General features: G+C 45.5%; 1 protein-coding gene across 2 annotated transcripts in view; it reads left to right on the top strand.

Annotated features, from left to right (window-relative positions):
• Positions 1–14,732: 14,732 nt before the first annotated feature.
• Positions 14,733–23,727, top strand: part of CHGA (chromogranin A) — a 54,207-nt gene continuing 45,212 nt past the window's right edge. Inside the window, exons 1-3 of one of the 2 annotated variants that reach the window (XM_073638282.1) lie at positions 14,733–14,868; positions 14,980–15,099; positions 16,301–16,347. In XM_073638282.1, coding sequence (XP_073494383.1) covers positions 15,054–15,099; positions 16,301–16,347 — 93 coding nt within the window. In that variant the 5' untranslated portion in view covers positions 14,733–14,868; positions 14,980–15,053. Of the gene's footprint in view, positions 14,873–14,979; positions 15,100–16,300; positions 16,348–23,727 lie in introns of both variants that reach the window. The other variant, XM_073638281.1, reaches the window with a different exon arrangement.

The raw sequence follows: 23,727 nt of genomic DNA on the forward strand, positions 1-23,727 counted from the left end.
CCGGGTGTCCATACTCGGTCCCCAGCCACCCCTATTTGTCCCGGTAACCTTTCCCACACTTTTCTTAGCCTGGCCTGCTTTAGGGCAGCATTGGCCGAGCCCACCGGACTATCAGACTCCTCCGGTGGGCCCTGGCTTCTCCATCAGGGGAGTTGAGAGTGCCAAGGTGAGGAGCATGATGAGGATGATAGAAGTTAGCATCTGCTTTGTTTTGTTGTAATGCAAGCGCATGTATGTAGTAGCGGCTAGGCCTGAGGTGGTCAGCGTTTTGGCGCATATCCTACCTCCTCCGAGGATTGCTGGATGTTTTCCTGCTACTATCCAAGTTCTATGACTCCCGTTAAAACAAAGCTTCAGGTGATAAATGATGGATGAGGTAGTGGCAAAGGAGAAAGAGCAGGAGGAACAGGGGCCATTCACATCAATATCAGGCCAGTCAACCAGATATGTCTTGTAGGATATGTTTCTGTAACAAAAGGAGCGGTTCGGCTACACAGTTATAGGGCATACAGTGAGTGCAATGCCTACCAAAAATTTCGAGGCACTCCAATGCCCCTTGGAAATGACATGGAGGTCAGAGGGCGTTAACTAAACCTTTTTTTCCATTTATAGCAACTGGGTCTCCTGTGCACTGTTGGCCTAAGCAGTGAATGGAAGGCTTTCCAAAAATTATGAGGAACTGCAATGCCCCTTACAAGAGCCATGTGTGGCACCCAAGGGGTCTGGTCACCACAGTAATACAGATATTACGTCGGAGAGCAAGTGGGAGGTTTCCTGGTCAGGATCCCTTAAACATGCAACATCCTCCTGCCCCAGTCCTGGGAGGGGAGAATTCTGCCCTTATAAACTGGATCTGGGGCGGGGTTGAGTGAGTCAGAGAACAGTCAGAGTCAGAGTGAGAGCAAGGGAAAGTAACAGCAAGAAGCTCTGTAGGAGCTAGGAGCTAAAGACCAGGGGCTGGAAGTTGAGCAGAGCTCGCCCTGGCAGAAGACAATAGGAACCGGACACAGGAGTCCGAGGCTGTGAGGACTTATATATCCAGCAGCAGAAACCAGCCGGCAGGGGATTTCAGGTCCTCTGGCCATAGAAGCCCGGAGGCTCAGTCACAAGCAAGGGACCAGCACTGCCGTCGTGGAGCGGAGGCTAACAGAAGGCCCCAAGTCACCAGCCATACGGGTGAGCACTACACGGTACACTCAGGGACGTGGGCTACTTCTACCCGCTTACAGCAAGGTAGCCAGGAAGAGTGCAGACAGACGGGGGGGCCTACAACTCCACCTGGCCAGGGGAACTCCTGCTTGCTCACAGACTGACCAGGCCTCTTATGCTAGCCAGTACTCCCGGGAGGGTCTACCTTATAATCATCAGTAAAGACCCTGAACTGCACTGCAAAGACTCTGAGTCATTCCTGCTGCGCTCGTGCACCATCTCCCCCATCATCCACACTCACTGCCCTGAGGCTATACTCCTCCTGTGGGGAGTTATCCCATTCTCTGCTGCGCACACAGCACCAGCCTCAGCGGTCTGCCTTGCAGCGGTGGTACTCCCTGACCGCAATCCACGGGTGGCGCAGTCGGACAATTAACCTCAAAACCTAAGAAAGACTGCCACTGGTTTGACCAGCCTGAGCCACGGGACCGGGTCACCGCCACGGAGACTACAGACCCCAGAGACCCGGCACCGGGTATCCCACACACGTGTACACACGGCCCAGGGGGCGCGTCACATGCAGTACAGCATATTACAAACATAAGTCCCATTATTGGGGAGTGGGTCTCCCATAGTATTTGCTTATGCCTTGCAAGCAAAAGCTGCCAAAAATTAGGACGGAGCAACTTGCAATACCCCTTACAAGAGCCATGCAGTACAGCATATTACAAACATAAGTCCCATTATTGGGAAGTGGGTCTCCCATAGTGTTTGCTTATGCCTTGCAAGCAAAAGCTGCCCAAAATTAGGACGGAGCAACTTGCAATGCCCCTTACAAGAGCCATGCAGTACAGCATATTACAAACATAAGTCCCATTATTGGGGAGTGGGTGTCCCATAGTATTTGCTTATGCTTTCCAAGCAAAAGCTGCCCAAAATTAGGACGGAGCAACTTGCAATGCCCCTTACAAGAGCCATGCAGTACAGCATATTACAAACATAAGTCCCATTATTGGGGAGTGGGTGTCCCATAGTATTTGCTTATGCCTTGCAAGCAAAAGCTGCCAAAAATTAGGACGGAGCAACTTGCAATGCCCCTTACAAGAGCCATGCAGTACAGCATATTACAAACATAAGTCCCATTATTGGGGAGTGGGTCTCCCATAGTATTTGCTTATGCCTTGCAAGCAAGAGCTGCCAAAAATTAGGATGGAGCAACTTGCAATGCCCCTTACAAGAGCCATGCAGTACAGCATATTACAAACATAAGTCCCATTATTGGGGAGTGGGTGTCCCATAGTATTTGCTTATGCCTTGCAAGCAAAAGCTGCCAAAAATAAGGACGGAGGAACTTGCAATGCTGGCACCCTGGTGGTATAGTGGTGGTGGAGGCTGAGGATAAGGAGAAGAAGATAAAACAGCCGAAACGAGGAAGCGTATACCCATGTGTGGGTGTGAAGCGGTGCATGTGAATACACCTCCCGAAATAACACAGTGGATTTGACTTTATCTTACTCTGCTGTCATTTGGTGGTGATGAGCAGTCTGGCCCAATCCAGCCCTTGTTCATTTTGATAAGGGTCAGCTTGTCAGCATGTCAGTTGACAGGCGAGTGCGCTTATCAGTTATAATTCCCCCAGTGGCACTAAAAACACGCTCCGATAACACGCTAGCGGCAGGGCAGGCCAGGACCTCCAAGGCGTACAGAGCGAGTTCATTCCAAGTGTCCAGCTTGGATTCCCAATAATTAAAAGGCACAGAGGAATCACGGAGGACGCTGGTACGGTCGGCTAGGTACTCCCTCACCATCTTTTGAAACTTTCCACTCCTTGTGAGAGTACCCCGCGCCTCAGGGCCTGTAAGCTGGGCGGGTGTCAGAAAACTGTCCCAGAACGTTGACAGTGTTCCCCTGCCTCTGCTGGATTGGAGTTGCATCTCTCTTGCCTGTACGCCTTGGTTGGGCAACGAACTGTGACCTCTTCCGCTAGCGTGTTCAGATGGGAATTTTTTTAAGAGTTCTGCAGCAAGGGCCTTCTGGTACTGCCCCATTTTTGTAGACCTCTCCACCTCAGGAATAAGAGAGTGAAAGTTCTCCTTGTAGCGGGGGTCTACAAGTGTCACCAACCAGTAATGACTGTCACCCAACATTTTGACAACGCGAGGGTCACGGTTAAGGCAACGTAACATAAAGTCAGCCATGCGTGCCAGACTGGTAACGGGCAAGATTTCCGTGTCCTCACCAAGATGACGACTGACCATGCTCTCCTCCTCCTCCTCTTCCTCCTCCCCCCTGTCCTCAGGCCACCCACGCTGAACCGACGGTATGACACTTGTACAGGTACTACCGTCTACAACGCATGATATCAGCTCCTGTTCTTCCTCCTCCTCCTCCTCCTCTCCCTCATTGTCCCCCAACACACGTTGGGATGAGATGAGGCTGGGCTGTGTGTAATCGCCCGCTACGGCTTCTTGATCCATCTCATCATACTCTGGCTGCAATGCCTCCTCTTTAATTCTCTGCAGAGAGCGTTGCAAAAGACAGACAAGTGGGATGCTGACACTAATGATGGCATCATCGCCACTCACCATCTTGGTGGCCTCCTCAAAGTTTGTCAGGATGGTACATATGTCAGACATCCAGGTCCACTCCTGAGGTCTTATGTGTGGAGTCTGACCTGAATATCGACGGCCTTGTTGCAGCTGGTACTCCACAACTGCTCTCTTCTAATCACAAATCCTTTGCAACATCTGGAGGGTAGAGTTCCAACGTGTGGGGACATCACTCACCAGTCGGTGTGCCGGAAGCTGCAAACGCTGCTGCAACACAGCAAGGGCGGCGGAAGCTGTAGCTGACTTCCGAAAATGAGCTGACAGGCGGTGTACTTTCACGAGCAGATCTGGCAACTCGGGGTACGATTTAAGAAACCGCTGAACCACGAGGTTAAGCACATGAGCCAGGCATGGTACGTGTGTGATCTCACCTCGCCTCAGAGCCGCCACCAGGTTACGGCCATTGTCACACATGACCATGCCTGGATGTAGGTTCAGCGGTCTCAGCCACAGATCTGCCTGCTCTTTCACAGCTAAAAATAGCCTTGGCACTCCAAAAAGTTCGATTTGAGAAAATTTATTACAGTCCAAATTAATATACAGTAAACATACGTTAACGTTTCGGTCTATACGACCTTCTTCAGTTGACCGTATGCTGCGTCAATGGTGCAAGGGAGGATAAGCTGGAGGAGTATATTAGGACAGCCTACTGGGAAGCTCGTGGGAACACCGGACCGGCAGCGCGGCATCCACCGCTAGTTGCTGTCAACTAGCGGTGGATGACAGCAACTAGCGGTGGATGCCGCGCTGCCGGTCCGGTGTTCCCACGAGCTTCCCAGCAGGCTGTGCTAATATACTCCTCCAGCTTATCCTCCCTTGCACCATTGACGCAGCATACGGTCAACTGAAGAAGGTCGTATAGACCGAAACGTTAACGTATGTTTACTGTATATTAATTTGGACTGTAATAAATTTTCTCAAATCGAACTTTTTGGAGTGCCAAGGCTATTTTTACATGTGACAGGGCACGGTCCCTTCTTGAGCACCACATTAGGGTGTGCAGTGATTTCTTTATTTACTGCTCTTTCACAGCTGTCCACAACTCACAAGCAGTGTAAGGTTTATCACCTAAGCTTATGAGTTTCAGCACAGCCTGTTGCCGCTTGGCTGAGGCAGTACTGCAATGCTTCCAGCTTGTAACTGATGTGGTGATATCTGAGATGGAGGGTGAACATGAGGAGGAGGAGGAGGATGCGCAGGAGCTGTACACTGTGGAGGCAACTCTGACTGACATAGGGCCCGCAATCCTCGGTGTGGGGAGGATGTGTTCCGTCACAAGGTCCGACTGGGTCCCGGCTTCCACTATATTTACCCAATGTGCCGTCAGAGAGATTTACCGTCTCTGGCCACAAGCACTTGTCCATGTGTCCGTTGTCAGGTGGACTCTCCCAGTAACTGCGTTGTTGAGGGCACGGCAGATGCTTTGGGACACGTGCTTGTGTAGTGCGGGGATGGCACACCGGGCAAAATAGTGTCGGCTGGGGACCAAGTACCGAGGGACGGCCACCGCCATAAGATTGCGGAAGGATTCCGTCTCCACCAGCCTAAAAGGCAGCATTTCCAACGCAAGCAGTCGTGAAATGTGCGAATTTAGGACTGTGGCCTGTGGGGCGTTAGCTGCGAATTTCCGCGTTCGTTCAAAGGTCTGGGATCTGGACAACTGAACGCTGCGGTGGGACGTGGACGTGGACGTTGATGCTGTTTCTTGAGAAACTGCCATAACAAGTGAAGACTGAGAGGAGGGGGCATCTTTACATGCAGTATGGACAGGGGATTGCCTTGCACACACAACAGAGGGTTCTATTGCACGGACAACAGTGGAATAAGCAGTGGTGACACCCGCTGACACTGGTCGTGGACCCTGGGTTTCGCCCCACAAAGTCGGGTGCTTTGCTGCCATGTGCCTGATCATGCTGGTGGTGGTCAGGCTGGTAGTTTTGTCACCCCTGCTGATGCTGGCATGGCAGGTGGAACATATGGCCTTTTTGGGGTTATCAGCAGAGTCTTTAAAAAAATTCCAGACTCTGGAAGACCTACCGCTTGTACTGGCAACGTCCCTTGTGTTGGTGTTACGGTGAACGGTTGCCTGCCTTCTGTCTGCGGCCACCACACTGCTTCTTCCTGCCTGTTGGGGTACTCTGCCTCCCTCCCCCTGTGTGCTGCTGGCCTCACTCTGCATGTCCTCCTGCCACGTTGGGTCAGTTACTAGATCATCCACCACCTCCTCCTCTTCCACTTCCGCACCACCGTCCTCCTCCTGACTTCCTGGCAATTGTGTCTCGTTATCGTCCACCTCTTGTGACAGATTGCCAGCGTCGACTTCCTGTGGCCGTGGCTGTTCAAATATTTGGGCATCGCAACACGGGATCTCCTCTTCCACCACTTCAAGCGTATCAGGCGAAGGGCCCAAATATGGAAATGGACCAGTGAACAGCTCTTCAGAGTGTCCAAGTGTGGGATCACTTGCTGTCTGATGACACTCGGCATGGTGGGAGGAAGGAGCATCAGGGTGAGGAGGAGTATGCGGTCGAGACTCACGGCTACTAAGAGTTGACCGTGTGGAAGACAGACCGGAGGTGGTGGTGCCCAGGTGACTGGAAGTATTATCTGCTATCCAATTAATAACCTGTTCACACTGATCAGTTGGTAATAGTGGTGTTGTTCTGTGCTTCCCTAGTAATTCGGTCAAGAACTGGAAGCGAGAAGATGTGCCTGTTGGCTGTGGCACATTTTCACCTTGACCACGGCCCCGTCCTCTACACGCACCATCACCAGAACGTCCACTTCCATGTCCCTTGCCACGCACCTTGCCCATTGTAAATGAAGTAAAATAGCTTACACTTGCACTATCAATGGAAAAAGGGTAATAAAGAGTAGATTAGAACCGTGGAAGAGGAAAACCACAGTTATTGTTTACTGGGGTATACCACACTTTTTTAAATAGAGATATTTGCGGCTGAACTTTTTCTTGGGGGGGGACACCAAAAGGTTAATAAGACGGGTATTTGTACAGTGTGAAGGAGGAAAAAAAAAGGAGGATTTAGATGAAAAAAAAGGATTTTTGCTGGCCCCTGAGACCTGGTGCTAAGTCCAGCAATTTCAGCAACAGGAGCACACAGGACTGTAATGCAGCGTTTGCTGGTATAACCACTGCGTCTCCTATACAGCCTGCCTGCCTGGTATCTGGGATGGATATTAGTCCTGAGAAGGACTGTTTGTTTGATCTGGCAGCCTTTACAGACCCTACACTACCTATTTCGCAGTTTATATCTCTCCCTAGCTCAGCAGCGCTGTCCCTACACTGTCTGATCCGGAGCGACTGTGTCCAAGATGGCGGCGCCTGGTTTTAAATACTTGAGGTGACGCTTTGCGGCCAGCCAATCACTGTAATGCCCACAACCAACATGGCTGCGGCATTACAGTGACTGGCTGGCAATACCTGCATGTTCATTGGCTCTGTAAAGAGCGCCAAACATGCAGGGCGGAGACCCGGGCTCCCGCCCGAGTAACCCGGAAATGCTCGGTGCTCGCCGAACATCCCGAGTAGTGAGATGCTCGGGCGAGTACCGAGCAGTGTCGAGCATGCTCGCTCAACACTACTAATTACATACCAGCTCACTGCAGCAAAACACAGGTGAATCGAAAGGGACAACTAGTCTCAGCATTCTTAACCCTCAACTGGTGAGGTGGGGTTTTTGTCACGCAACTGGTGATGTGGGGTTTCCTATAACCCAGTGTTTAGAAATCTCTTATTTTTACAGAAAAAGCAAAGGATTACATTTGTTTTAATCGTTTTCTTATTGGCGATTGATTACACAGGAGTATAACAAATTTTTGACACCCACAAATGGATGGAAGCTAGTGAGACACGTATCCTCATACCAGCATTTTTCAATGAATGACAGCTGAACAAAAATTCCCTGGGGTGTGGCAAACCCCACCTCACCAGTGGAGGGTTAAAGCTAAACTGCCACCCAATATCCAGCAGCAATAGAGGTATTAGTGCAGCACCTCCTAGTGACCAGGGCAGGGGTTGCAGCAGAATGTTCCGACACGGATGTGACAGTGTACTTTGAGGGCATCATACCGTGGGGGACTCTAAATATACTGTCTGTGTGTGTGGGGGGGGAAAATACTGTGGGGTCATCATACTGTGTGTGGGGGTCTTATACTGCAGTGATCTGGGGGGTTTTGTGTTCTATGTGGAATAACAAAGCCCGTAGTTGGCTTACCAGGCCGCTGTTTAGATGCGGTCCCAGACCTGCAGTCCCGTTGTAGAGCACTAACGCTCGATCCAAACTTTCTTAGGGAAATCGGCACATCCACGTTGCTTTAATGTCACATCTTCTTTATTAAAATAGAATTTAAAAGGTGCAAAACACATTCAGCGAGTTACAGACTAAAGATGTGACATTTTAAAGGGAATCTGTCAGTGATCGTCCCTCCTGAGCCGTCTATATGGGCACGCAGGTCATAGGAAGCTGAATAAACTGATGCCTTGATATCTGCGATCTGATGTCTTATTCCAGAGAAATCCACATTTTTCTTACCATGTAAATGAGCTGTTAAGATCTATGGGCTGGACATAAATCTCCCAGAAAATCTGCCTCCAAAGCTTATTGTAAGTGATGGGGCGTTACCAGTGTGAGACATGTAAGGGCTGACAGTCCGCTCTCCTGATCTGCATGTCTCACACGTTGCTCTATGATGGTGGTATTGGCACCTACACATCTGGGACCACATCTGGTAGATATATAAAGTATTTACATCATCTGTGAAGATTTAATTAGTAGGAAAGATGTTTCTCCTATTTTCCGCTATCTAGCCCTGGGACGCGTCTTTTACTGTAGTGTTCAGCCAGTGAGACGCACATTACTGTATATCCGTCCCTCTCTGTGCTGCAGTCGTCAGAGTCTGTATATGGCGTCATATAAGGGGGTCCATGCAAAAGTTTTCTTTATGGCCCTGTCTTTTCCACTTCCATCTCTTGTGGTTATTTGATCACTCAGATGATAAATAAAGTGTCTCGCTTCTCCTGGATCTCGACAGACATCAGTCAAAATACTGCAGCCTGGAATGTCTTGGTATGCTGGGAGTTGTAGTGCTTTCTTTTTTTTGCATCCGATGCTCTGCAGATCCTCCTGTCTCTGAGTTTTGTATGTGACAGAAGTGACAGCTGGGGGGGAATATACAATGTATTCCTGAGAGCAGATGGCGTCGATGTCATCACGGGACTCAGTACAACAAGTTATTTCATTCTTGTAGTTTCTAGGACAAATCCTGGTGCCCGTCCAACCTCCAGTCACCCAGCTGGTGCCATCCTTGCATCACATGTTCATTCTGATCAATAATTCGGGCGCGTTTTACACTGTCAAATTGCTGGTTACTTTAATATATTCACATTTTGCTCCAAATCTCCAAACGTGAGATTCGCCTTCAATTTCTTACTTTTATGATGAGAAGTTTTGAAACTTTCCAATACCTTCAATTCCTCAGCGCCTGTTTAGGATCTCTGCTTGCTGTCGATTGTATAGAATCATTTTTGTTTGCTGAAGTCCCATCTGCAGGTAATAATTAGCCTTTTATTACAATTATATCCAGCCTAGACCACTGTATGTGGGTCAGAATGATAGATTTTACCTGCACTGATACATTGTAGCAATCTGTCCAATCAGGAGAGAGATTTGTGTTTTGCTCACAGAGGACTTTAAAGACTGGATACAACTGTAACAAATCCTCAGCTGTGAGAAGTATTGAGTTAATCGGACTGTCGGTCTTAAGTTACACAAGCAATTACTTCCAATCTGACCTTGGAGAAGAGCGAAATCTGCTAAGTGATCTATGACGTGCGGCTCCTTAGCTTTTGTGGAACTACAATTCCCAGTATGCCCTGCCTACACACTACACTGTGTTCCAAATTATTATGCAAATAATATTTTCTCAGATTTTCCCAAATTACCTATATGAATTGCAGTCATTGTAATTTTCCAGTCAAATATCTATTAGAGTACAATTGAAAGGTTTTTGTACAAACTGCCTATGATAACAGTATATTTAAAAAAAAATAAAAAACTCAAACTGCACTCAAAATGCATGTTCCAAATTATTATGCACAGCAGAGTTTTCAACCTTTTCATTTTAATAAAGAACAAAAAAATGGTCATTTTTGAAATTATAAGCATTAGCAGGTTATTACAAACTGAAATCAAACAGTTTTCAACTCAAAACTTTATTCTAGGTGATGTTACATTTGCACATAGGACCCCTTGTTGGAAAGGAGCTTCTGAACTCTCTCGTCCATTGAATTTGTCAGGTTTTGGATGGTTTCTGCTTCAATTGTTTTGCATGAGGACAGAATACCCTCCCAGAGCTGTTGCTTAGATGTGAACTGCCTCCCGCCATCATAGACACTCCTTTTGATGATGCTCCAGAGGTTCTCAATGGGGTTGAGGTCAGGGGAGCATGGGTGCCACACCATAATTTTGTCCCCTTTTATGCCCATAGCAGCCAGAGATGCAGATGTGTTATGTGCAGCATGAGACGGGGCATTATCATGCATGAAATGATCTCGATGGTCCAGATGGATGGAGTGGAGGATGGCTGGTTGATGGACACCCCATGCAAACACGGCTACAGCGCCAACAAGGAGGAGGTGGAGTAATGTTTTGGGCTGGAATCATGGGGAGAGAGATTGTCGGCTCTTTTAGGATCCCTGAAGGGGTAAAGATGAACTCCATAATGTATGTTGAGTTTCTCAAACAGCACTTCCTTCCATGGTTCAAGAAGAAGAACCGTGCATTCCGCAGCAAGATCATTTTCATGCATGATAATGCCCCGTCTCATGCTGCACATAACACATCTGCATCTCTGGCTGCTATGGGCATAAAAGGGGACAAACTTATGGCGTGACCCCCATGCTCCCCTGACCTCAACCCCATTGAGAACCTCTGGAGCATCATCAAAAGGAGTGCCTATGATGGCGGGAGGCAGTTCACATCTAAGCAACAGCTCTGGGAGGGTATTCTGTCCTCATGCAAAACAATTGAAGCAGAAACCATCCAAAACCTGACAAATTCAATGGACGAGAGAGTTCAGAAGCTCCTTTCGAACAAGCGGTCCTATGTGCAAATGTAACATCACCTAGAATAAAGTTTTGAGATGAAAACTGTTTGATTTCAGTGTGTAATAACCTGCTAATGCTTATAATTTCAAAAAAGACCATTTTTTTGTTCTTTATTAAAATGAAAAGGTTGAAAACTCTGCTGTGCATAATAATTTGGAACATGCATTTTGAGTGCAGTTTGAGTTTTTTATTTTTTTAAAAATATCCTGTTATCATAGGCAGTTTGCACAAAAACCTTTCAATTGTACTCTAATAGTTATTTGACTGGAAAATTGCAATGACTGCAATTCATATAGGTAATTTGGGAAAATCTGAGAAAATATTATTTGCATAATAATTTGGAACACAGTGTATTGATAAAAGTAAAGTGCATTTACACTACCTGATTATCGGGATCATGCCTAGGAACGCTTGTTTCATGATCCTGTAAACAGGCTGCCGATCACCTGATGAACGAGCAAAAGGTTCATTCATCGGATGAAATTATGTTTTGTGCTGCACAAAAGATCATTGTTATGAAAAATGGCAGCTTGTGCAGACTGAACGATTACAGGTGGTCAGTGCGCCTTGTTAGGGTGGTCTACCTGAGGAAATGGGCTGTTAAACGACCACCGATCAGCGGCCGTTTAATGCCGCCGGTCGGTTTGTGTAAACCAGGGGTACACCAACTTTTTTTGTTCTGAGGGTCACATTGTCAGATTGGACCAACCCCAAGTACCTCAATAAAACTTGGGTATTAGCGAGTCTTACCTTCCAAGGATGTATCTAAAATATAAGCCATAAATATCGAATAGATACTGCTTCTATTTTGCAGAAGGATAATGGTCGCCTTCTCCCCGCTCACAATGCAGAAAGGAAGAGACCGTGCATTCAGCTCTTCCACTGTAGTTAAAGGGATCAACTTGTTTTCCCAGGATAGGGGATAATTGTTGATCGTGGGGGTCCGGCCGCAGGGACAGAACTGGGAATTTGTATCTGCCCCCTGGAATGAAGCCGCTGTGGGAATATTCTACTGCCACTCCATTCATTTTCTAATGGACTGCCCAGCTCTGGATTTGGCATTTTCCGTCAGTCCCATAGAAATAGTGTTCCTGTTCCTCACCATCGTTAACATTCATTGACCGCAAGCACAATCTTAACATTCCTATTTATATCTAAACCTATAATGGCCAACTGACCAGGGTGCGTTGCTTGTTACATGACAGATCTGACAGCTACTACGAGCCGGCGTCTGTGTGCTCAGGATGTGTTTTCTGAGTGGAAATGACATTTGTGCAATTCACTGATAAGGAAATTGGTTTACAAATCACTGAAAAAGGCCATTATCTGGTAACGTGGCTCAGTACTCATCTCTTATGCCCCGGCACGATGACATCGGCAGCCCAGGACCAGATGTTGAACAGTTCAATGGGAACTATGTAGAGTAGATAGCGGGGGCAATACTTCACATTTTCCTTTAACACATAGAGAGAGCATCTTGACATACATTCTTCCTGTCCTCAGAATGGCTCGGTTCTCCCTCACTCCATCCTATATCTTTATTGCTACCTAGCACAATACTACGGTCCAGTAAGTGAAAGTCCTATTCTCAATCCGCAGTTCCTTGTCCTCTTCCCTCTTAATGGAACTAGTTTGCCAGTATGGCTGGTTCTCAGCCTCTTTGCTTCTGATGCTTTGGACTCCCACCTGCGGCACTCATCATCTCAAGTTCTCTGTCCCATCCTGGCCCGTTACTTCCGAGTTATAAACTCAGGGCCGTACTACTAGGCGTCCTGTCCCGGGATCAGTCTCAAGTGCGTCGCTCCGATCTCCGGTCACTTCTCTCTTTTCCACTTTCTCTTTACTGAGGATCATGCTGTCTACTGCCTCGGTTTCCACTCACGTTAGTTTCACCTACATCACACGGCTCTGCTCACTAGTCAGACCATAGGTCTGCTTTTACTGCACGCTGGGCCCTATCTAATGTCCTGACAGGAAACGGTCTCTGTCCCTTCACCTTACACCTTTCCACTCTGGGCTAGTCCCAAACATTAACCCCAACTCTCCCTACTGTTGGGCTGAACACAACACTATCACCAGTAAAATGTATCCTTGCAAGGAGAAGAGCAGAAGAACAGTACATTTGTTGAACCCGTAGAAGCGTAGTGCGCGAAATGGCCATCGTCCTCTCCTCACTCCTGCACCCCCCAGCCAACTGCGGCATCTGAATGTCCGATCTGGAATAAAGGACTTCATACCGGCATCTGATGATGAGTGCTGTTCTTCTGCTCTTCTCCTTGCAAGGATATATTTCATTGTAATGTGTATAGCATCATCATAGAAAGATTGCCGACAGCCACATGCCCCGGAAATAGGGTTAACAGACGTACAGGGTTTGTTTGTAGGAGCTGATGCCTTTCAGCTATTCTCACAGGACTACCATCACCAGTAACACATGTCAAAATACATGTGTCATCAAGGGGAAACATGGGCAGTATGTCCATCTTCTTACTATCTACTGATACATGTGCATGATCAACAGGCTAACATGTGCTGCACTACACGTACCAGAGTGACTGGCGCCTTATCTGTGTGCAAACGTATTACTAAGCTTCCACCCCCGTGGGTGATAGGAGTATGAGTGTATCAGTAAGGTTGGACTTTTCCAGTAAATAATAATGGTGCTATTCATAGACAGACAGCAAAGATCTCCAAAATGGTGATGAATCGAAACATTAATCAGACTTAGAGACGTGGCTAGGATCCCCACCTCCAGTTACCCATCACTCGATTGCTTCCCCTTATTTCCATTTATTTATTAAAGCTGATACTAAATCTGGATTCAGGACTCCGTGTTTTGCAGTCCAAGTATGGCCTGATTCAGGTCTCCTGATGTGAATTCTGCCTCTCAGGCGGTCGTGTTTGGGTCAGGGCCATGGCCGATCCATGCATCATTGTCCGTCCAGTCTACGAGTGTTTCTCTCCTTGGAGGATCTAACTGGCCGCCATGTAATACTTTATGTGCTAAATGTCCGACGCCCCCAACCTCCTGGGCTCTGCATGCTATAGGGACCGTCCATCCTGCAGCTGTGGGGCTCTTGGAGAGAGGGGTCCATTTCATGTTGGTCTCATCCCTAACATGAAGGCTTCCCTGAGAACCTGCATAGGCCAATGCTTCGGAGTAAGGTCGTGTCAAGCAAACCCTAAAAGCCCTTTTTTTGCTTTGAGCTCCTAAGTCCTTTTTATGAACCTCCTCGTGCCATAATTGCTGGGGTCTTCGCCACCCGGACCACACATGGTTAGCTAATCAAGGCGGATTGTTAAAGGCAGAGTTCCTACACTCCTCTGTGGGGAGACTACAACTCCCAGCATGGTGATAATTGGTGGTAGGGGCTATATTTACTTAGGTATCCATTGGGTTGGACCCAGTTTTGGCTACCTGTCATGTATGGCCTCAGTGGTGAACATCCCACCACGAATTCCAGCAGGAAGGAAACCCACAAATGTGAGACCAGACCCCATTGTAATTTTGATGATGACCCTGATTATCGCTCGTCGGCCCTCTGTGCCATCTAATTTTGCTCGGCCTCCATTGAAAATCCACGTGTAGGTGAGGGGGTGAGGATCACGTATCTTCTGCGCTCAGACACAATTCAATTTGGTCTTTCCTTTTTCCAAGCTTCACATGAAAGCCGGGATTTAGCAGTCTGTTCTCGGAGAATGCTTTCTTAGACTTTTTAATCATCTTAAGAGCTGAGCGCTTACATGATACAAACGTTTAGTGTTCACTGGAGCTTTGCTTATAATTAATTCCCCCTCTGACGGCTCCATGCAACCTATACAGAATAAGGATGTGATAACAACCCCCTCCCCCAGTATACAGCTGACCCCCTCCATCCTCAGCACCAGGTAGGGTGGGGGAGGATGCTGTGACATCACTTCCACTGGGTCTGGCATATATAGAGTAGACTCTGCTGCAGTGCTCAGTATCTGGAGAAAGCCAGGCAGGCAGGTACCACTAATCCCATTAAACCCATATGTGCAGCCTCTAATCTGCAGCCTCCTGGCATTGTGGCAGCTGCTTCCTATCTGCTATTTATCCATTTTATTTCTATCCAGGACCAGGGCTGTGAAACAAAAGGATATAACACCCATCATCACCCCTGACTGCGTCCAGCTCTCCCCAGCTGACAATGCTCTATATTGGGGTGTTATCTATAGCCCTGTGTGCAGTGCAAGGTAAGAGGGGTAATGGGGGGGATCTGTTGCCGGGTTGTTCTGCAGCGTCTGTCCTTTCAGCACCAAGGACAGCAGAACCCTATAAGCAATGCAGGGTCAGCACCAAGGACAGCAGAGTCCTATGAGCAGGTTTAGTGTCAAGGGCAGGGGCTAGAGGGCAAGATCGGATCAGCACCAAGGACAGCGTCTATTTAGGGGTACAATTGGCACTGATTCTGGTCTATGAGGTTTATATGGGTAAGGCAGGTTCAGAACTAAGAGAGTAGGTATAGGGCTTCAGATAAGACAGAAGTGTATAGAAGGGTCTCCTCCAAATCTAGGACGATATGCCCCCCCATCCTTGACCTACATATGAGTTAGACAGATTCCGGATCAAAGACAGGAGAAGTTTAGAGACCTCCTTGAGATGACCCGGCACAGACGCTGATTAGTAGGATTAGGCTGGGACCGTTTGCTTGGCTGCGGGCACAGATTCTCCTGCAAAACCCCAAAAACTTCGATCCCAACTGGAGTATACAGCAAGGTCACTGCACCATCTGCCCAGCCTCCATTCTTCTCCTCCTGCCTTTGTTTTATCCTTCATATCTTGTTCTTTCTTCTATTGGGGCTTCTGCAGCCTCCCCGTGTGTTACATGTAATATGTTGCTTTTCCTGGACTGTGGAATCGGATAGAATATTATAGAAGGTATCTGTAATGTCAGTTTCCAGTGCTCTTGGTTACATTTCCCTGTGGTTAGGAATCATTGCTCACAAGGGGCTGCGCATCTTCAGTCTTCATCTAAGAAGATACTTGCAGGCCCAGAAGTATACCTTGGAATGATTAGGGCACCATTGGGTGCTGGGGGTTAATTCCCCAACTCAACCAGGGATTTTGGGTAATTGGCGAGGGTAATGAACTGAATTTCTGCCCCTCATTGTGGAACAGTCAGACTACAGCTCAGGTCACATCAGCAGGATTATGTGCCGCTGATGTTTTCTGATTTCTAAGCATTACAGCTGCTATAGGGGTCCATGTCTAAGACACGTTCTCCTCTTACCTCCCCTCCAAAGAAAGAGGGTGACCAGTACATGCAATGATTTAGTTAGGACTAGGTGGAAAGGTAGAGGACAATCTGGTTATTTTCCATGCAACCTGCCCTCCTTACACATTTTTGCTTCCATTATTATTTCTCAGTGCCATAGCTTGTTTTTTTTTTTGCAGTAATCTCCTTTCCTGCATCCGGCCGGAACACTGAAGATGACACTAAGGTAAGGCGCCCCTGTGGCCATGAATCCCACAGAGGGAGGGTGGCATGTTCTCCCTAATAACTGTAAGGTCACAGGAGATATAATATATCCACATCCGTCTCATGATCAGGGGGGGAGGGTGAAGTGACTGCAAGGAGAAAAGTCTTGTAATATTTCCCCATCATTATCCGGCCCATAACGTGATTGTTCTTGCTGCTGCAGATGGAAAAGTTTGGGGAGATTTTTTTTTTTTTTATTAAGAAACCTGCAAAAAATTTAGATTTTTTTTTTTTTTTTATAAGAAAGTGGTAAAAAAAAATGTCACACTTCTCCATTTTCATAATCTGTTTGCTGTCAGTGAACGAGACTATTAATATAGTGAAGGAGCGGACAGGCCGTCCTGACCTGATACTTCCGCCAAGTGAAAGTTTGTAACACGTTCCGACCAATCCTCAGCCGAGACGAGTATTAGGAATGACCGGATTTCATGGCAATGGTTCTATGCACAGACGGCAAGGGGAGAGCTGCAAAACGTTTGAGAAGTTGCACTGTTTGTAGGGAAAATTAATTATATCCATCACCTGGTTCTATAATCTGTAACATTCAGGACACCGCAGGCCAGATCAACCCAGACTGAATAATCTCTAGTTTATTGGTGTGTATCCGGAGGGTTTAGCAGACCTACGAACACAATGGGAGATCGTGGCCAAAAATTTTCAGACTGACCCAGATTTTGTTTTTCACATTTTGCCTCTTCAATGTTTTTCACTCCTTTAGTCCGAGGTCTCTATTGTTACTGACGGACAATTTTAAACATGCCATAACTTGGTACATTTTATTGACAAATCCATAAAGTTTCTGTAAAACCTCAAAATTCCCGGCAGCGCTGCCCCTTATTCTCCAGACTTCTGCCCCTTATTCTCCAGTTTTGCCTTTCCCCCGGCAGCTGGATATCGGCTTCTGGGCAGATCCTGACTGATGGCCGCCCGTTCTTGTATCATCAGGGCTCGGAGGTTATCACATATTCTGGGGTTTGGGACATCTAGAAGAATGTCTGGAGAACAGAAGGTGACGCTGCCGTGAGTCCTGCCTCTGCTGACAGCAAAGCCTCCTGACACCACTCTTGTGGGGGCTTTTCATCCATGGACGGGGCTCACTCCCATTTTTGCCTAAGATCACTGGATAAACCTCCTCCAAGAGCAACTTCTCCCATCATCCAGGACAATGTGGTGATGAACAACACAATAGAGACTGTGAAAAGTGATCGAAAACATTGACATTTTAGGTCCATGGTCAGGAAACTCCCCAGATCTCATCCCAGTGAGAACCTGCGGTCAATCCTCAAAGAGTGATAAAACCACAGAAGTTGTGATAACTCCAAGCCCTGATGAGACAAGAACGGGCGGCCATCAGTCAGGATCTGCCCAGAAGTCGATATCCAGCTGCCGGGGGAAAGGCAGAAGTCTGGAGAATAAGGGGCAGAAGTCTGGAGAATAAGGGGCAGAAGTCTGGAGAATAAGGGGCAGAAGTGTGGAGAATAAGGGGCAGAAGTCTGGAGAATAAGGGGCAGAAGTCTGGAGAATAAGGGGCAGAAGTCTGGAGAATAAGGGGCAGAAGTCTGGAGAATAAGGGGCAGCGCTGCCGGGAATATCGAGACGTCACAGAAACGTCATGGATTTATCAATAACGTGTGACAAGTTCTGGAATGTTTAGAGTTGTCCGTCAGTAACGATAGAAAAGAGCAAAAAACACTGAAGATGTGAAAAGCAAAATATGTGTCAGTCTCAGGACATTTGTCACCGACTATAAGTGAATTAAGGGTGGGGGTGCCCTGCGTTCTGTATATATACTGTAACTACATAGAGTTTATCAGTGTCTAATGTCCCAGTGATGTCATCATGCATAGTATGTATGATCTTATATAGAGCAGTATGATGTCATCCTATATAATGTGATGTCGTTGTGCGCAGTATCTATGATCTCCTTCTATAGAGCGGTATGATGTCATCCTATATAATGTGATGGCGTTGTGCACAGTATGTATGATCTCCTTCTATAGAGCGGTATGATGTCATCCTATATAATGTGATGTCGTTGTGCACAGTATGTATGATCTCCTTCTATAGAGCGGTATGATGTCATCCTATATAATGTGATGTCGTTGTGCACAGTATGTATGATCTCCTTCTATAGAGCGGTATGATGTCATCCTATATAATGTGATGGCGTTGTGCACAGTATGTATGATCTCCTTCTATAGAGCGGTATGATGTCATCCTATATAATGTGATGTCGTTGTGCACAGTATGTATGATCTCCTTCTATAGAGCAGAATGATGTCATCCTATATAATGTGATGTCGTTGTGCACAGTATGTATGATCTCCTTCTATAGAGCAGAATGATGTCATCCTATATAATGTGATGTCGTTGTGCGCAGTATGTATGATCTCCTTCTATAGAGCAGAATGATGTCATCCTATATAATGTGATGTCGTTGTGCACAGTATGTATGATCTCCTTCTATAGAGCAGAATGATGTCATCCTATATAATGTGATGTCGTTGTGCGCAGTATGTATGATCTCCTTCTATAGAGCAGTATGATGTCATCCTATATAATGTGATGTCGTTGTGCACAGTATGTATGATCTCCTTCTATAGAGCAGAATGATGTCATCCTATATAATGTGATGTCGTTGTGCGCAGTATGTATGATCTCCTTCTATAGAGCGGTATGATGTCATCCTATATAATGTGATGTCGTTGTGCACAGTATGTATGATCTCCTTCTATAGAGCAGAATGATGTCATCCTATATAATGTGATGTCGTTGTGCGCAGTATGTATGATCTCCTTCTATAGAGCAGTATGATGTCATCCTATATAATGTGATGTCGTTGTGCACAGTATGTATGATCTCCTTCTATAGAGCAGTATGATGTCATCCTATATAATGTGATGTCGTTGTGCGCAGTATGTATGATCTCCTTCTATAGAGCAGTATGATGTCATCCTATATAATGTGATGTCGTTGTGCACAGTATGTATGATCTCCTTCTATAGAGCGGTATGATGTCATCCTATATAATGTGATGTCGTTGTGCGCAGTATGTATGATCTCCTTCTATAGAGCGGTATGATGTCATCCTATATAATGTGATGTCGTTGTGCGCAGTATGTATGATCTCCTTCTATAGAGCGGTATGATGTCATCCTATATAATGTGATGGCGTTGTGCACAGTATGTATGATCTCCTTCTATAGAGCGGTATGATGTCATCCTATATAATGTGATGGCGTTGTGCACAGTATGTATGATCTCCTTCTATAGAGCAGTATGATGTCATACTATATAATGTGATGGCGTTGTGCACAGTATGTATGATCTCCTTCTATAGAGCAGTATGATGTCATACTATATAATGTGATGGCGTTGTGCACAGTATGTATGATCTCCTTCTATAGAGCAGTATGATGTCATCCTATATAATGTGATGGCGTTGTGCACAGTATGTATGATCTCCTTCTATAGAGCAGTATGATGTCATCCTATATAATGTGATGGCGTTGTGCACAGTATGTATGATCTCCTTCTATAGAGCAGTATGATGTCATCCTATATAATGTGATGTCGTTGTGCGCAGTATGTATGATCTCCTTCTATAGAGCGGTATGATGTCATCCTATATAATGTGATGTCGTTGTGCGCAGTATGTATGATCTCCTTCTATAGAGCAGTATGATGTCATCCTATATAATGTGATGGCGTTGTGCGCAGTATGTATGATCTCCTTCTATAGAGCAGTATGATGTCATCCTATATAATGTGATGGCGTTGTGCGCAGTATGTATGATCTCTTTCTATAGAGCAGTATGATGTCATCCTATATAATGTGATGTCGTTGTGCACAGTATGTATGATCTCCTTCTATAGAGCGGTATGATGTCATCCTATATAATGTGATGTCGTTGTGCGCAGTATGTATGATCTCCTTCTATAGACCAGTATGATGTCATCCTATATAATGTGATGTCGTTGTGCGCAGTATGTATGATCTCCTTCTATAGAGCTGTATGATGTCATCCTATATAATGTGATGTCGTTGTGCGCAGTATGTATGATCTCCTTCTATAGAGCGGTATGATGTCATCCTATATAATGTGATGTTGTTGTGCGCAGTATGTATGATCTCCTTCTATAGAGCAGTATGATGTCATCCTATATAATGTGATGGCGTTGTGCGCAGTATGTATGATCTCCTTCTATAGAGCAGTATGATGTCATCCTATATAATGTGATGTCGTTGTGCACAGTATGTATGATCTCCTTCTATAGAGCGGTATGATGTCATCCTATATAATGTGATGTCGTTGTGCGCAGTATGTATGATCTCCTTCTATAGACCAGTATGATGTCATCCTATATAATGTGATGTCGTTGTGCACAGTATGTATGATCTCCTTCTATAGACCAGTATGATGTCATCCTATATAATGTGATGTCGTTGTGCGCAGTATGTATGATCTCCTTCTATAGACCAGTATGATGTCATCCTATATAATGTGATGTCGTTGTGCGCAGTATGTATGATCTCCTTCTATAGACCAGTATGATGTCATCCTATATAATGTGATGTCGTTGTGCGCAGTATGTATGATCTCCTTCTATAGACCAGTATGATGTCATCCTATATAATGTGATGTCGTTGTGCGCAGTATGTATGATCTCCTTCTATAGAGCGGTATGATGTCATCCTATATAATGTGATGTCGTTGTGCGCAGTATGTATGATCTCCTTCTATAGAGCAGTATGATGTCATCCTATATAATGTGATGTCGTTGTGCGCAGTATGTATGATCTCCTTCTATAGAGCTGTATGATGTCATCCTATATAATGTGATGTCGTTGTGCGCAGTATGTATGATCTCCTTCTATAGAGCGGTATGATGTCATCCTATATAATGTGATGTCGTTGTGCGCAGTATGTATGATCTCCTTCTATAGAGCAGTATGATGTCATCCTATATAATGTGATGTCGTTGTGCGCAGTATGTATGATCTCCTTCTATAGAGCGGTATGATGTCATCCTATATAATGTGATGTCGCTGTGCGCAGTATGTATGATCTCCTTCTATAGAGCAGTATGATGTCATCCTATATAATGTGATGGCGTTGTGCACAGTATGTATGATCTCCTTCTATAGAGCGGTATGATGTCATCCTATATAATGTGATGGCGTTGTGCACAGTATGTATGATCTCCTTCTATAGAGCAGTATGATGTCATCCTATATAATGTGATGTCGTTGTGCGCAGTATGTATGATCTCCTTCTATAGAGCAGTATGATGTCATCCTATATAATGTGATGTCGTTGTGCGCAGTATGTATGATCTCCTTCTATAGAGCGGTATGATGTCATCCTATATAATGTGATGTCGCTGTGTGCAGTATGTATGATCTCCTTCTATAGAGCAGTATGATGTCATCCTATATAATGTGATGGCGTTGTGCACAGTATGTATGATCTCCTTCTATAGAGCGGTATGATGTCATCCTATATAATGTGATGTCGTTGTGCGCAGTATGTATGATCTCCTTCTATAGAGCAGTATGATGTCATCCTATATAATGTGATGGCGTTGTGCACAGTATGTATGATCTCCTTCTAGAGAGCGGTATGATGTCATCCTATATAATGTGATGTCGTTGTGCACAGTATGTATGATCTCCTTCTATAGAGCGGTATGATGTCATCCTATATAATGTGATGTCGCTGTGCACAGTATGTATGATCTCCTTCTATAGAGCAGTATGATGTCATCCTATATAAAGTGATGTCGTTGTGCGCAGTATGTATGATCTCCTTCTATAGAGCAGTAGGATGTCATCCTATATAATGTGATGTCGTTGTGCGCAGTATGTATGATCTCCTTCTATAGAGCGGTATGATGTCATCCTATATAATGTGATGTCGTTGTGCACAGTATGTATGATCTCCTTCTATAGAGCTGTATGATGTCATCCTATATAATGTGATGGCGTTGTGCGCAGTATGTATGATCTCCTTCTATAGAGCAGTATGATGTCATCCTATATAATGTGATGTCGTTGTGCGCAGTATGTATGATCTCCTTCTATAGAGCAGTATGATGTCATCCTATATAATGTGATGTCGCTGTGCACAGTATGTATGATCTCCTTCTATAGAGCAGTATGATGTCATCCTATATAATGTGATGTCGTTGTGCGCAGTATGTATGATCTCCTTCTATAGAGCAGTAGGATGTCATCCTATATAATGTGATGTCGTTGTGCGCAGTATGTATGATCTCCTTCTATAGAGCTGTATGATGTCATCCTATATAATGTGATGGCGTTGTGCGCAGTATGTATGATCTCCTTCTATAGAGCAGTATGATGTCATCCTATATAATGTGATGTCGTTGTGCGCAGTATGTATGATCTCCTTCTATAGAGCGGTATGATGTCATCCTATATAATGTGATGTCGCTGTGCGCAGTATGTATGATCTCCTTCTATAGAGCGGTATGATGTCATCCTATATAATGTGATGGCGTTGTGCACAGTATGTATGATCTCCTTCTATAGAGCAGTATGATGTCATCCTATATAATGTGATGTCGTTGTGCGCAGTATGTATGATCTCCTTCTATAGAGCTGTATGATGTCATCCTATATAATGTGATGTCGCTGTGCACAGTATGTATGATCTCCTTCTATAGAGCGGTATGATGTCATCCTATATAATGTGATGTCGCTGTGCACAGTATGTATGATCTCCTTCTATAGAGCAGTATGATGTCATCCTATATAATGTGATGTCGCTGTGCACAGTATGTATGATCTCCTTCTATAGAGCAGTATGATGTCATCCTATATAATGTGATGGCGTTGTGCATAGTATGTATGATCTCCTTCTATAGAGCAGTATGATGTCATCCTATATAATGTGATGTCGCTATGCGCAGTATGTATGATCTCCTTCTATAGAGCGGTATGATGTCATCCTATATAATGTGATGTCGTTGTGCAAAGTATGTATGATCTCCTTCTATAGAGCGGTATGATGTCATCCTATATAATGTGATGTCGTTGTGCGCAGTATGTATGATCTCCTTCTATAGAGCAGTATGATGTCATCCTATATAATGTGATGGCGTTGTGCACAGTATGTATGATCTCCTTCTATAGAGCGGTATGATGTCATCCTATATAATGTGATGTCGTTGTGCGCAGTATGTATGATCTCCTTCTATAGAGCAGTATGATGTCATCCTATATAATGTGATGGCGTTGTGCATAGTATGTATGATCTCCTTCTATAGAGCAGTATGATGTCATCCTATATAATGTGATGTCGTTGTGCGCAGTATG

The sequence above is a fragment of the Phyllobates terribilis genome, unplaced genomic scaffold (assembly GCF_046119375.1).
Source record: "Phyllobates terribilis strain yellow unplaced genomic scaffold, ASM4611937v1 Scaffold_7__3_contigs__length_470593459, whole genome shotgun sequence".
NCBI lineage: Eukaryota > Metazoa > Chordata > Amphibia > Anura > Dendrobatidae > Phyllobates > Phyllobates terribilis.